Source organism: Neofelis nebulosa, chromosome 3 (assembly GCF_028018385.1).
Source record: "Neofelis nebulosa isolate mNeoNeb1 chromosome 3, mNeoNeb1.pri, whole genome shotgun sequence".
Lineage (NCBI taxonomy): Eukaryota > Metazoa > Chordata > Mammalia > Carnivora > Felidae > Neofelis > Neofelis nebulosa.
The window spans coordinates 116,547,900-116,563,800 of record NC_080784.1 but is presented as its reverse complement, the minus strand read 5'-3'; the positions used below and the strand labels follow the sequence as shown (position 1 = coordinate 116,563,800).

Sequence of the window (15,901 nt, the reverse complement as noted above, 5' to 3'; positions counted from 1 at the left end):
AATGCTAAATTAAAATGCAGGAACCTTCTCTGTAGAAGCGTCATGGGGCAGCCAGGTAAGACATGCTCCCTGCCTTCAAAGAACTGAAATTTTGAGGCAAAGACAGAATCTATTTTAAAAAGGCAAAATAAGCAGTCCATGAATTCCTGGATTTGGTCTGTCTTTCGGTGATACTGTGCTCTCTGGCTTCCCTTCTCGTCCCTTCCTTATTTGTTGCTGGTGCCTTCCATTCCCAGATGACCTTTTCTTCTTCTCCTGTTCATGTTGAAGAGCTAGCTCAAATGCCACGTCTTCTGGGAAGCCTTCCTAACTCCTGCTCTCTTCCTGTCATCCCAAGATGGGAAGACTCCTCCCCTTCTATGTGTTTTCCTAGTCTAGGTGTGTGTGCTTGGTGTAGGAGAGTGAGTCTGCAGGGGCGCCTGGGTGGCTCGGTTGGTTGAGCATCTGACTTCAGCTCAGGTCATGATCTCCCGGTCTGTGGGTTCGAGCCCCATGTTGGGGTCTGTGCTGACAGCGCAGAGCCTGGAGCCTGCTTCGGATTCTGTGTCTCCCTTTCTCTGCCCCCCCCTCCCTTGCTCTCACTCTGTCTCTCTCAAAAATAAATAAAACATTTTTAAAAATTTTAAAAAAGGAAAGAGCATGAGTCTGTGTAGTCTAACTTACCTTTGGATAGTCTTGCCGTATTGTCCAATGCATGTAATTTGTGAGCAGTTGAAATATGCCATTCCCAAAGGGTCTAAATCAATTCTCGTTTAGTGGTGTCCACTGATAGATGCCTCTTTTGGGGTTATTTTGTCTCTAGTTCTACTTCCCATTTTATGAACTTTAATTTCCCCCTTCCTTATACTTCCGTCTAAATGTCTATTGGCAGCACCCCACCAAAACCTTCACCTTTCCTCTTAAATGTGTTCCACCCTGCAAAGCTTGCCCTGCACTCTTCCATCTTCCTCCAGCCTACATCCACCTGCTCACACATCTTTACAACTCTTCCTCCTGGCCCACTCTCACATCCGTTCCTGAATCTGCACTCTTACTGGGACTGCAGGCAGAAGAATTTGCATGAGCTGGAGCAAGGGGGGAAGGGGGCTGGGACCAGAAACATGTCAGAATCAGGGAAAAGGCGCAAAGACAATTACTGCCTTGTGATCCTGATTCTGCTGCTTTCTCTGTTATGGTACAATGAATGGCAATTTAATTAAGAAAAAAAAAATGGGATACAAATCATGAAAAATAGGTCTCATTTTCCTTTTTTTTTTTTTTTTTTTAACTTTTTACAGAACTTGAAGGTCTCTTCACAGACTAATTTCTTGTCTCGAGCATGGTGGTTCCCCATCTTTTATTTTTTCGAGAAAAACGTACAAGGCTCAATTCCTTGCTGCTTCTCCTGGCCACTCTCCTGGCCCCCTGGCTGCTTTAAATCCTCGTGCAAAAAGTATTCACGGGTTCAGAAAATCGGTGAAGATAATGAGAAATCTACCTGAGGAGCAAAACAAAGGCATCAGCTCTTACACCAAAAGAGTTAACGCTGTAACCAAAGGTATAGTTTTGGGTTTTTATTTTAGAAGAACTGACTGGTAAAGGAAGAAGTGGACCAAATTTTGTGTAAATGATTAGAAAGATGAACGAAGTATTACCCTTTGACTGCTTTTCTGATTCATCCTGAGAAAGGTATATTCTCCTGCAGCCCTTCATTCATTGGTGACAAGCCCCCTCACTGGGATTTTACTAATGAGCTTCTTAAAGAGGTGCCAAAGAACATACTATTCCTATCCTTATTCTTTCTCCACTAAAGCCCTCTACAGAATTTTTTCAGGATTTTTTTTTTTTCCTCCAAGGTCAGAAGAATTTGTTAATGTTTTAAATAAACTATCTGGATATATACAGCTACTGTGTAAATAGAATTACCCAATGTTGAGAGTGGTTTTAGTATTAGGCTTATTAATGAGGGGGAGATCCATGGTTAGGAGTAAACTGGAGGTGAACTTTGTTTCCACTTTGTCATGGGGAAGGTCAGGGTCAGGTCTGGGAATGTGCACTGCTGCTACCACCCCATGCACTATGTATCACTTTTACTTTTTTTAACTGATACTTATACACACACACGCGCGCGCGCGTGTGCACGTGTGTGTGTGTGTGTGTGTGTGTGTATATATATATATATATATATATATATATATATATATATATATATATATGGGAAAGGTGATCTAAGTAAATATGGAAGTATTTGACACATCTCACAGATTTTATGTGTGTGTAAATATTTCCCCTTAGAATCTCTATGGCAGATACACAGGACGCCTGGAGATGTTTCTGCTAAACAGGTGGTCCTTGAGTACACATGTATATGCTATCTGCCTGGTAGATACGCATCTGGTATCCCTAGGGCAGTCAGCTGCTCCAGCACAGGCTGGAAACACATAGGTGTGTGAGTGGACGATCATGCCACTAGGGGAACAAGGCTGCATTTCTGTCCTGTCCTACCCTGTGGGAGATCTGTTTTAGAGCTGCTGGTTGGAACTCAAAAATGCAGTTGGCCACATTTCACTGCAGACGATTTCTTCCTAGTTACATTGTACTTTGTGGAAAAACCAAGGAGGAGTCCAAAAGTGTAATGTATCCTTGCCTTTTAGCAAGAGACTCAGCTTCTTATAAACTGGTCCTAAGGACATACGCCACAATTGAGTAATTTTACTTTGATCCTGAACTTACACCACGGTGCTGCACTATAACCTACTGTTGAGATCGGTCTGTTAGACAGTTACAGCTACTCAGTAAAAGGGGGATCATCGTTTCTAAAGTTCTTTGAGGTGGTGCAAAAAGAAGATGGATTTTTAAAAATCAGATCAGATCAATGCTGTCTGAGTTAATCTCTTAAAACTTCTAGTAAGTTTAAAAAAAGATTTATGGTTACAAAATCATCAACACTAGGTCAGAAGACAGAGAGGCCAATGACGCCAGTGAGGGGGCAGTTACATTTATATCGAAGGTGAAAATTTCCCTCCACTTAAGAATGAGAAATATCCCGAAATTTATCATTATAAACTGGTTTGCCTTGATTTGATACACAAAATTGACCTTCAGATTGCTTGAGAGAAGCACAGCACAAATTTTTCAGAAGAGTCCTTATTTTTGGTGCTAAAATTCTGTTTGTGTATTCAGTATGGCTCTTTCTCAATGTAACAGAAGAATCACTAAAGGAAAGGTAGTCGAATTCAAAGGGAGGAAGAAAGACATTCTTCATCCGATCGTTTAAAACAAGAATTGAAATCCTAAATATCCTTGACAGGCTTTGAAATGCAAGGAGTTTTCAGGTATTTGTTATTAAATGAACCGATAAGAAATATATCTGTAGCTTCCCCGATGTGCTTAGCTATAATTCTGTATAACTTTCTCTTATTAAATATTGACACTTGTGATATATAAGGGGTTGTGCTTGAAAACACAGAGTTTAAATTCCTGCTCCCTGATTATGAGCAAAAGCATGTGACACTGAAGCCTGGGTTTTTTGCTCCTTACATTGGAATAGTCCTTGAGCATCTGATTCATAACCTGATATACCTGAGAGCCTTATTCAACAGTGTGTTGGAAAACCTAATTTTCTGCAAATTAAAAAGGGAAAAGTATTTAAGATTTAAAAATCACGGTGTGTGGATTGCCAGAGACCCTTGAAACAGTAAAGCTTGCATTTTAGTCAAGTAATACAGTTTTAAAAAAACACATCACCTTTTAAAGAACTTTAAAATCCTCTCTGACCTCACATGTGGACACTATTGCTCACATGTTCTTTACATGTATGTCTCATAGATGTCTAGTAGACACTAAGCATGAGGTTTGAAAATAAGGAGGGCAAATACTAAAGTTTCAAGATGGGAAAAGAAAAGCAGTGAAACTCCACTACATGTAGGAAAGCAAACTTGAGGCTTAACCTAACATGCCACTTAGAACACTTAAACAATTATGATCCTGCTTTTGAAACAATAAATTTTGGGAGCTCCTTTTCCTTGCTAATTACAGTACAAGATCTTATCCATTATCTTTGTTTTTGTAAACCAGTGCTCCTGTTTGAAGCTTTCCTTGTAATTTGGTCCTTCTGCACAATATCTGTAATATATCATTCCTGTAAATTACTCCATATTTTTTCTAAATTCTTTCAAGTGGAAATGGATTCCTCTCAGGTTCGATTTTTTTTTTTTTTTTTTTTTTTTTTTTAGCTCCTCCACAGCTCTGAAAATAAAGCATTGTTCCCAGCTCCACCCAAACTAATTTTATATTTGTTATTTAATTTTACTGGCATCTTAGGAAACAAGCTTTGCTGAGGAAAGAAGGCTATTTTGAGTGAGCCCAAGCCCCTGGTCTGGTGGAATGATGACATTGTGTAAGGTTCTTTACTGTATACCAGTGCCCCCTTGTGGAAATATGTTATATGACTTGGAACACAAACTTGCCACTTTTTAAAAGTAGATTTTCATGTTTTTAAAAGGCATTTGGTTGGTTGGTTGGTTGGTTGGTTGGTTGGTTTTTTGTTTTGTTTTATTTTTTGCCAATAATCTGAAAACATCATGCAAAAGGAACTTCAAGGTATGTTAAACCTTTCCCCAAGGGAAAATGTGCTTAGATCGCAGAGAGTTGCAGTTCTAATCTTTCATCCATTTGATCAAAGAAAATTTGAACACCATTTTACCTCTCATTGTCACAATCATTAATGTCTCCCTTTATAACTACCTATATACTTTGTTTACTTTGAAACACCAGGTTGGCTTTCTTATTTTTTATTATTATTTTTTACATGCTAGAGCTCATGCAGTTTCTGTTTTAATTAAAAAGTTCATATCTTGTTTCTTTAATATTTTGAACATTTCTTTTTAATTATTTGTTGTTTTTTGTTTTACACTGTAAAACCGATTAAAAATTTAAGCTGGTCTTAACACACTTACTTCTGTAGGAAGTGTGAGAAGGAATTTATTAATAAATGAGTTTACAAGTTTTAAATGAGCATATGATAAGTAATATGCCATGTGTTGAAGGCTTTTCTATTTGTATTGTAAAGATTTCTGGTATTTTTTTTAATGTCATTGTGTTGCAATAATTTAACTCCTTTGACTTACTTGCTAAAAATATTTCTTCTATTAAGAAGTGCTCTTGACTTCAGTACCTAAACACTGAAAATCATGTCAAAGGTACCCAAAGATAAGTTTTTATACAGATATACACCTTATATGTTCTCATTTATTTTATTACTCATTAACTATACTGTGTTCTAAATGAATCATGAGTGAGAATAGCTCTTTATTATGGAATTATTTAAAACTGTCCTTTAAAAGAAAAAGAAGAAACTGTAAACATAAGCTAATCTAGTTGCCAAGTTGGAATTCATTATTTAATTTACCTCCTATGCAATGATTAATGCTGCAAAATGTATGGTTATGTTACAGTATATTCACAACAGATATATTATTACAAGATTTGAGAGGTAGCCAATTGCATTCTGTCGGAAATTTACTGTACTGTTTCAATGTGTTAAGTGCCTTGTTGTAAAGTAAAATTTTAAGTCTAGAATTCATTATTTTCCTGACATATTTTTCATTACGATATATACTGTATGCTATTGTAATAGTTTTATTAAATGCTTATATTTTAATCAAACATGTAAATTTCAGAAGCTCTTTTCTCCTACCCACCAGTACCTTAATCATTGGTCTATCATTTGGGATTTGCATTCAAGTTTTGTTTTGTTTTGTTTTGTTTTTTTAAGAGGAAATTATCTTCATTTAGAAATGTTTTCCATGCTTGTGCTTTTGTGTTTGTAAAAGACATTTCAGAAGGAATTTAGGAGTGGAACTATAGTTTATACTTCTAAAAATGCCATTTTACATTTACATTTTAAGTGCCTAATTGTTAGTTAAAACTAATTTATGTTTCTATTTTAAAGAGGATATGTGTACTTGGTTTCTAATCTCCTTGGCTTTGCTTTAAAAAAAATAGCAGGGAAAAAAAAAAAAAAAGCAAGAGCCTACACTTTGTATTTACCCAATAAACCACAGTGACATCAACAATCTTTTGAAAATTAGTATTACTGTTTCTTTTGGTTTAAAAAAAATTATTTTCTGTAAAGATTTTAAATTTTTGTTTGGTTTTAAGTGCTTATTAAAACCACAAGAGGATTATTTTCTTCAAGCACTATTATTAAAATAAGGTGATAACCTTCAATTAATAGAACTGTAAGTAAACTGGAATGTGTTATTTTTTTCCCCTGCCCTTGGATTTAAGGTGAAAAATAATTCCAAACAATATAAGGTCATTTATGGGAAGTAAAAAAATCAGCTACACACTCCATGATTCTGATTTACATTGTTCACAAAGGGACAGAATCATTAATTCGTCAAAGAAAACAGTCCTTTCTGTTACTCAGTCCTGAAAGAAATGTCATCCTCATGCTTTCACTAGTGGGACACTGAGGTGATGTCCTCTAGCAGACTTCAGCAGTCACTGCTACCGTTGATTCCATAAGTTGGTTTTGGACCCCTGATGAAAGATAAAGGCATGACGCCCCAGAACAGATTTAGTAAAAGCAGTTGAGTGGGGCAAGGGGAGTAAGATAATATGGTTCAAAGGCTAAGTTGTCAGATGCAGTTCAGGTTTTTTCTTTAGATTTTCCAGACACAATAGAGTACAGATCGGAATAGTCTCTCTGCCACGTGCACCCAAGCCTTGGATGGAAAGCTTATTTCACTGATGATGCCGTCCTCCTGCGTGAAACACTGTGGTCTGCTGGTTGCACTGGGCATATGTTCTAAGACTACCCTCATCTAGAATGCATTACACAAGGAATTGATGTGATGCTCGGTAGGCCTTGACATCCATTTCCTTTTCTTCTAATAGATAAGATTATCAGAAGCAGGATACTGGATTATTCACTAATGTAAGTTAGAATAGGAATGGATTACGGACAACTCTGTGTCTGCGTAAAGCATATTTAATTCCTGTGTGGCACCTGTAAGGAGGCATAGCATTTTACAGTTTTTATGCTTGACATACATTCTTTAATCTTCATAAAACCCTGTGAAGTAGGTAAGTAAAGATGTGGTGACCCCATTTTGTGAGATGAAAAAGAGTTCATAAGTGTTAGAGCTGGAACTGGAGTTTTGTTTTCTGTTTTGCTGTCTTCCTGTCATAATTACTGTGGCCGCCATTACCATTTGTTAGAGATTTTGTTGTTTGTTTGTTTGTTTGTTTGTTTTGAGGGGGAGTTTATTCCCTTATCACTTTATCAGCCAGTTACTTTATTAAGAGGGAAACTGATCCTTGAACAGTTTGGGTTTTTTGTTTGTTTTGTTTTGTTTTGTTTTGTTTTGTTTTGTTTTTTGGTCAAATGCTACTACTTTTTCTTATACTTGCAACGCACTACATTTTGGAGGGGACAAAAGTTCACGCTTCTTGTGCAAAATGGCCTTGAATGCAAAAGAATCCCCAAGTGTGTTTGAGCTCACAAATTTGTTAGACTAAAGCAAACTCATTACAAGTGTCACTTCTAGGATAGTGCATTATTATGCACTTCTGTCTGAAACAGGTTAACACAGGGGACAACAAAGTGCATAAGGCTGTATCTCCACAAGTGACTGTCTCAGGAATTACTCCCAAAGGAATGCCAAAAGGAGGAGAGAGAGGATGACCTGTTTTCAAAGGACAGCAAAGGTCTGAGGAAATGGAACAGGGTTCTAGGGAGTCATTGTAGTCTGGGTTGAGTTAGGCTCCCCAAAGGACCAAAGTGAAGCCATAGGAATTTCTGGTCCTGCCATGAACTGGCAAGTTCTCCGTACTAGAAATGTGCCCAAGCCAACATGTGTGCTTGCTTCTGGACAAGTTTCTGGGCGCAGTTACTTCAGCATTAAATTGAAACATTCATCTCTTTTTCCAAGTTCCTTAAATGATGTATTTCTTTGGGGAAAGAGGAAAGAAGCCACTACTACCGGTTAGCTATACCATGTGTCAGGCACCACTAATTGCTTTTACTCATATTTGACACAACACTCCTTTTATAATCGAGGGAACTCAGAGATAAATATGGGGTAAGGAGCATGGCGATACCAATCCCAGGAATGCGAAAACCCGCAATTTTCCTATTGCACCAGTGTGACAGGAGACCCATGTGTGAGCAAGCAACTCAGGAGAAGAAGAAAAGCCTCTTCTGGAAATATTTCAACAACCAGATTTTGTGTTGTTGAGAGCAAAGTTGAGGAGTACTTGAGAGTGAGCCGTGTAAGGGTCTTTGACCCACATTTTGACCATTGATGTGGTGAATGGGGCAAAACCCTGTTGCTTCCGTTCCTCTCCTTCCATCGCACACCTGCTTAAGGCAGGGGGGCTCTGGGCCTGTATGGAGACACCCCCAGAGCACGCCTGAGACCACCGGGCACACAGCTCTTTGCTGCGAGGAGATGGCACTTTTGAATGTGTTTTGTATTACATCCAGTTTCCTGGCCCGTGTTTGAAGGGAGTGTTTGACATCTGGCACTGGGAGAAAGACATTTATTTCCCTGTTGTCTTAGTCCGCTTGGGGTGCTGTAACAAAATACCGTAAATTAGGTGCCTTAAACCATAGACATTTATTTCTGACAGTTCTGGAGGTTGGGAAGTCCAAGATTAGGGTACCAGCATGGTCAGGTTCTGGTGAAGTCCCTCTTCTGGTTTCCCCACATGTTAGGAGTGGGGGAGAGTGTGGAGAGAGAGCACGGTCTCTGCCACCTTTATAACAACACTAATCCCATCGTGGGGCCCCCACCCTCATGACCTCCTCTAAGCCGAATTGCCTCCCAAAGACCTTATCTTCTACCACCATCCTATTGGGGTTAGGGTTTCAACATAAGGATTTGGGGGACATGAACATGTAGTCTGTGGCACCTGGGTTTCTTAAATATATAAACCTATCTTTTTAAAGCAAAATGCACTGCTTAGAGTACAAGGCCTTAAGCGTTTTGGGTCCCATGGCTTTTCTATCCTGTGAGCCCAGTCTGTGGGTAGCACTTTCCCACACTGTTTCAACAAACAATGCCCTCTGACTGGTCTGGCTGCTTCTCCGGTCATCCCCATCCTCTGCTCTGCAGTGCTCATTCCTAGCACGCAATGTGCTCCCCCACCCAGAATATCACCTGCCTCTCACAGAAGGCAGCATGATACGGTGGCCCTCTGCCGCCTGGGTTCAAATCTGTTTTTCCAGAACTGGCTGTATGTGGAAGAAGTTAAACAAGTTGCTTACCCTCTGTGCCTCAGTTTATCTGTAGGATGAAAATAGTAATAGTCCATGTCTCTCTCTCAGAGCTGTTGGAAGGACTCAATGAAAAATAGTTTTGTTAGAAGATGCACATTTAGTGTTAACGATATTCACTTAACAGGTGTTTTAGGTACCATGACTCTAGCACTAAAATTATTAATGTATATTCAGATCTTGCCTGCCTGAAACTTCAGCTTTATCTTACGTTTCCTTCCTTTAATTTCTCCCTAAAATGCAATACAAGCTAATTGCCAAAATCACTGCTGTCAGGTTTCTTCTTTTAATATATCTCATTTCTATACCAAATTAAAGTTCCTTGAAAGAAAGGAGTCTTAGTATTCATTTCAATACCTAACAAAGTTCTTATCACAAACAAGATAGTCAGCAAATACTTGTTGAATGAATTTTTTAAAATGTCTTCTTGTGTATTCGGATTATTAACAGAATTCATGAAGATTCATTGAAAAGGAAATTGCCCTTCATGCCACCAAATAATTTGCTATTAAAATAATAGAGTCATTTACCAAACCACCAAATGTTTCTAACCTGAAAATGTTTCAGTACTATCATATGTATTTTTGTAATATTTTGGCCAAAAATATGGATTGAAAAATAAAGATTGAAGTGGAAAATCTTTGGACTTGACCCCATGTTTGTTTCCTAAGGCAACTGTTTTCCAGCCATACAACTTTGGGCAAGTTATTTTACCTTTCTGGATCATCATATCCCCTCTAAAAAAGAAGAGTGAAGAAACCTACCTCCTAATGTCACCATGAGGATTGGAGATAATGTATACAGTAAAGCACTTGATACTTGACTCATTAATATATAATGTCTAATCTGAAAATAAATTCATGGAATTTTTAAGTATTTTTAATTTTATTGTGAAGAATATGAGAGTTTTTTAAGTTGTAAGAATTTAAAGATGAAACATTTCCTACTTAATACAAGATACAAATGCTTGTCGTGTTGTACAAGCTTTTGGATTTAAACGTGAACATGTCAGGTGTTTAAGCTTGTTTCCAAAGGGCACTATGCCTGCCTTCTTCACATTTTGTGCATTAATCAGGCACATGAGTTGTTTTTTCTATCTCTCCAGAAATATCCAGAAAAGTGAGTGATGAAATTGCTAGGTGGAATTATTTTTTTTTCTAATAAAATAATTCAATAAAATAACCTATGGTTCACACTGGCCCTGCTGCCCCTGACCATGAGATTAAGAGTGATCATTTTATCCTAGTCATAAGTAGCTACAACTGGGTCATCACCGTGGGATCATATGTTTGGTACAATGTTGTACTGCCAATGAAGTTACTAGATTTCACCATTAATCTAGTAAGCTGACTTTTACATGACCTGCCTATATATATCCCAAACAGCCTGGAGATTAAGTTATATTAAAGGGAATTAAACTGAAAATCAGCAAAAGTTGTTAAAGGTTGTTTTGTTATACAAGAGCCTTCCCAGGAGAAATGAGAAATCTGCCAGAGCTATTTAAAATGAAATTACTCAAACATAAAAATTCATAAATATATGGAAACCAACCAACACATTCTTAACCAATGGGTCAAAGAAGAAATACAAGGAAAATTTGAAAATACCTGAAGACAAATGACAATGAAAATATAGTCCACCAAAATTTATGGGATATAGTGAAAGTTTAGAGGGAAATTTATAGCTGTAAATGCATACATTATAAGAGAAGAAAGTTCTCAAATAACCTAACTGTAGACCACAAGGAACTATAAAGAGAATAAGAAACTAAATTCAAAGCTAGCAAATGGAAAGAAATGAAAAGTGAGACGGGAAGAGAAAAACAGAGAAATCAATGGAACCAAAAGTTCTTTGAAAAGAGCAACAGAATTGATAAACCTTTAGCTGGAATGACTAAGAAAAAGAGTGAGAAGACTCAAATTACTAAAATCAGAATGAAAGTGGGGACATTACTAGTGATTTTACAGAAATAAAAATTAGAGTACTATGAGTAATTGCAAATTGGATAATCTATATGAAATGGACAAATTTCCAAAAACATAAACACAACCAGTACTGAATCAGGAAGACACAGAATATCTGAATAGATCTATAAGAAGGAGACTGAATTAGTAATCAAAAACCTCCCAACAAAGAAAAGCCCTGGACCAGATGACTTCCCTAGTGAATTCTACCAGATATTCAAAGAAGAATTAACACCAGTATTTCTCAAGATCTTCCAGCAAACTGAAGAGAAGGGAACAACACTTCCTAACTTATTCTATGAGATCAGGATGACTCTGACACCAAATCCAGACCAAAACACTACAAGGAAAAAAACCCTTCAGACCAACATCCTTTATGAATACTGATACAAAAATCCCCAACAAAATACTAGCAAAACTGGATTTTGCAGCATATTAAAAGGGTTATATACCATAACCAAGTGAGATTCATTCCCGGAATGCAAGAGTGGTTTAACCTGAAAATCAACATAACAGAATGAAGAAGAAAGAAAATTATTTCAATTGATACAGAAAAAGCATTTGACAAAAATTCAACACCTGTTCATAATAAAAACACTCAACAAACTAGGAATGAAAGGAAATTACCTCAACGTAATAAAGGTCCTATATGAAAACCCCACAACTAACAGCATATTCAGTGTTTCTCCTCTAAGATCAGAAAGAAGACAAAGATGCCCAGCCTTGCCACTCCTAGTCAATAGCAGTATTAGAGTTTCTATCCTAGCCAGAACAGTTAGGCAAGAAAAAAGAAGTAAAATTAATTCTGTTTACAAATGATATGGCCTTATATGTAGAAAACTCTAAAGATTCCACACACACACACTAAGACTATTAGTTCAACAAATGGTGTTGGGACAACTGGACAGCAGCATGCAAAAGAAGGAAACTAGACCACTTTCTTACGCTATTCACAAAAACAAATTCAAAATGGGTTAAAGACCTAAATGTGAGACCTGAAACCATAAAAATTCTAGAAATGAACACAGGCAGTAACCTTTTTGACATCAGCCATAGCAACTTTTTTTCTAGATGTATCTACTGAGGCAAGGGAAACAAAAGCAAAAATAAACTATTGGGGCTTCATCAAAATTAAAAAAAAATTTCTGCATAGCAAAGAAAACAATCAAGAAAACTACAAGACAACCTACAGAATGGGAGAAGATATTTGCAAATGACATATCCAAGAAAGGGTAGGTAGTATCCAAAATATATAAAGAACTTACGCAAGTCAATACTAAAAATGGACAAAAGACATGAACAGACATTTCTCCAAATAAGACATCCAAATGGCCAACAGACACATGAAAAGATGTTCATCACCACTCACCATCAGGGAAATGCAAATCAAAATGACAATGAAATAAAACCTCACACCTGTCAGAATGGCTAAAACCAACAACACAAGAAACAACAGATGTTGGCGAGGATGTGGAGAAAAAGCGACCCTTGTGCACAGTTGGTGGAAATGCAAATTGGTACAGCCACTGTGGAAAACAGTATGGAGGTTACTCAAAAGGTTAAAAATAGAACTACCCTATGATCCAGCAATCACAGTACAGGGTATTTACCCAAAGAATACAAGAACAGTAATTCAAAGGGGTACATGCACCCCTATATTTATAGCACCATTATTTACAATAGCCAAATTATGGAAGCAGCCCAAGTGTCCATCAATTGATGAATGGATAAAGAAGATGTGGTATGTGCATGTGTATGTGAATGGAATATTATTTAGCCATAAAAAGAATGAAATCTTGCCATTTGCAATGACATAAATGGAGCTACAGAGTTTGCTAAGCAAAATAAGTCAGAGAAAAATACCGTATGATTTCACTCGTGGAATTTAAGAAACAAAACAAGCAAAGGGAAAAAAAAGAGACAAACCAAGAAAAAGATTCTTAATTATAGAAAACAAACTGATGGTTGCCAAAGGGGAGGAGGTGGGGGGATGGATTTAAATAGGTGATGGGGGATTATGGAATGCATTTGGGATGAGCACTGGGTGATGTATGGAATTGAATCACTATATTGTATACCTGAAACTAATATGACACTATATGTATGTTAAACTACCTGGAATTAAAAACTTAAAAACAAAACAAAACAAAACAAAACAAAACAAAAAAAACCAGGTCTGGAAATTTTTTTAAAATGCAATCAACCAAAAGAGAGATTTGTCTTTTACATATTTGATTCTGAGCTTCGACTAGGAATGATTATTTTCCTTCATCTTCTCAATTATCCTGGAACTGCAAGACCCAAACACAGGTGCAGTGGGGAGAAAACTGGGGGGAGCCATTTAACTGAAAGCTCATGTCAAAGGTCAAGAAGAAAAATCCAGGACACTACAGAGGGCCAGGCATAAATGGAAGGTGAAGTCAGAAGGACATTAGAGAGGAGTGACTCAATAAAAGACTTGATAGGAAACTTGAGGAAAATTAGTTTTGCAACAACTTCTAGACTTCATGTACAGACCTTTCTAAAAAGATGTATAAATCATATATACCATATGTCAGGCATTACCTACTTAGGTGAGACAAATTCACACAAATGCCAATACTTAGAAGATATACAGGCGTGGAATAAATAGCTATTTGGGAACAAAGATTCTGTTGCATTTTGTACTGTCTTACGCATATTATAGACCTTGGGAAGGAGGAAATAGCCTTTTCCTAGGAATTCTCTCTTTTTGGAGATGCAGGGATTGCCTAGGAATGGACCTCAGCTCCTAATTGAGTCCCCTTGTCTGAAATGCTAAATGAGTGCCTCCCATATTACTAGAACTAGCCATAGTCTGGTTTAGCTTATTATTGTCTCCTGTCTTGAATTAAGTAAACATTAAAAGACTATTGGATCTAATAAATGAATTCAGCAAAGTTGCAGGATACAAAATCAACACAAAAATCAGTCACATTTCTATATTTTAACAATCTGAAAAGGAAATTAAGAAAACAGTTCCATTTACAATAGCATACGAAAGAGTAAAATAGGAATAAATTTAGCCAGGGATATGAAAAACTTCTATACTAAAAAGTACTGAATAAATAGGAAGACATCCCATGTTCATGGATCAGAAGATTTATTTTGTTAAGTGACAATACTACTCGGAGCAATTTAAAAATCCAATGCAATCCTTATAAAATTTCACTGGTGTTTTTTACAGAAATAGAAAAATCAATCCAAAAGTTTGTATGGAATTTCAAAGGATGAAAACAATAGCAAAATTGCCAATGTAACCAAATTTGCCAAAGTAGCCAAAACAACTTTCAAAAAGAAGAAATAGTTGCAGATCTCACACTTTCTGATTTCAAAACACTATAAAGATACAGTAGTCAATATGATATGGGCATAAAGATGAACATATATGCCAACCAATAGAATGGAATAGAGAACCCAGAAATAAAACCTCACATATATGGTCAATTGATTGTCTTTTTTTTTTCTTATTTAAATATTTATTTTTGAGACAGAGAGTGCAAGTGGGGGAGGGGCAGAGTGAGGGGGACACACAGAATCCGAAGCAGGCTCCAGGCAAGCTGTCAGCCCAGAGCCCAATGCGGGGCTTGAACCCACGAACCATGAGATCATGACCTGAGCCAAAGTTTGATGCATAACTGACCTAGCCACCCAGGCACCCCAAGGCTAATTGATTTTCAACAAATGTGCCAATACCAATCAATGAGGGAAAGGATAGGGTTTTCAAAATAGTGCTGGGAAAACTGGATATCCACATGCAAGAGAATGAAGTTGATGTTTTAAACTACATACAAAAATTAACTCAAAAAATGGATCAAAGACCTAAATTTAAGAGCTAAGACTAAAACAAAACACTCTTAGAGGAAAAAAGGTGAAAATCTTCATGACCCTGGGGTAGGCAATCATTTCTTGATATGATTGCCTAATCCTGCATGACACCAAAAAAGCACAGGAAATTTAAAAAAATAGATAAACTAGACTTACTCAGAATTAAAAACTTTGTGCAAATGATAAGAGAGTAAAAAGACAATAACAAAATGGGAGAAAATATTTGCAAATCATATACCTGATAAGAGATTAGTTCAGAATGCATAAAGAACTATAACTCTGGTCAACAAATCTTCAACAAAGCAGGAAGGAATATCCAATGGAAAAAAGACGGTCTTTTCAACAAATGATGTTGGGAAAACTGGACAGTGACATGCAGAAAAACGAAACTGGACCACTTTCTTACATCAGACACAAAAATAAATTCAAAATGGATGAAAGACCTATATGTGAGACCGGAAACTATCCAATCCTAGAGGAGAACATAGGCAGCAACCTCTTTGACCTCGGCCAGAGCAACTTCTTACTAGACACGTCTCTGGAGGCAGGGGAAACAAAAGCAAAAATGAACTATTGGAATTTCATCAAGATAAAAAGCTTCTACACAGCAAAGGAAACAATCAAAAAAACTAAAAGACAACCTATGGAATGGGAGAAGATATTTGCAAATGACATATTGGATACACGGCTAGTATTCAAAATCTAAAGAACTTATCAAACTCAACACCCGGTAAGTAAATAATCCAGTTAAGAAATGGACAAAAGACATGAACAGACATTCATGTCTGTTCCGTGGTTGACCATCTCACTCAGAGTAAAAGCCAAA

At 37.0% G+C, this 15,901-nt stretch overlaps 1 protein-coding gene across 5 annotated transcripts in view; it reads left to right on the top strand.

The window, feature by feature from the left end:
• The window catches only part of SGMS2 (sphingomyelin synthase 2), an 87,202-nt gene extending 81,556 nt beyond the window's left edge, over positions 1 to 5,646 (top strand). For all 5 annotated transcript variants that reach the window (XM_058721721.1, XM_058721720.1, XM_058721725.1 and 2 more), the window contains exon 6: positions 1,278 to 5,646. In XM_058721721.1, the coding sequence (XP_058577704.1) occupies positions 1,278 to 1,481 (204 nt within the window). In that variant the 3' untranslated portion in view covers positions 1,482 to 5,646. The remainder of the gene's footprint in view (positions 1 to 1,277) is intronic.
• The last annotated feature ends 10,255 nt before the right edge of the window (positions 5,647 to 15,901 follow it).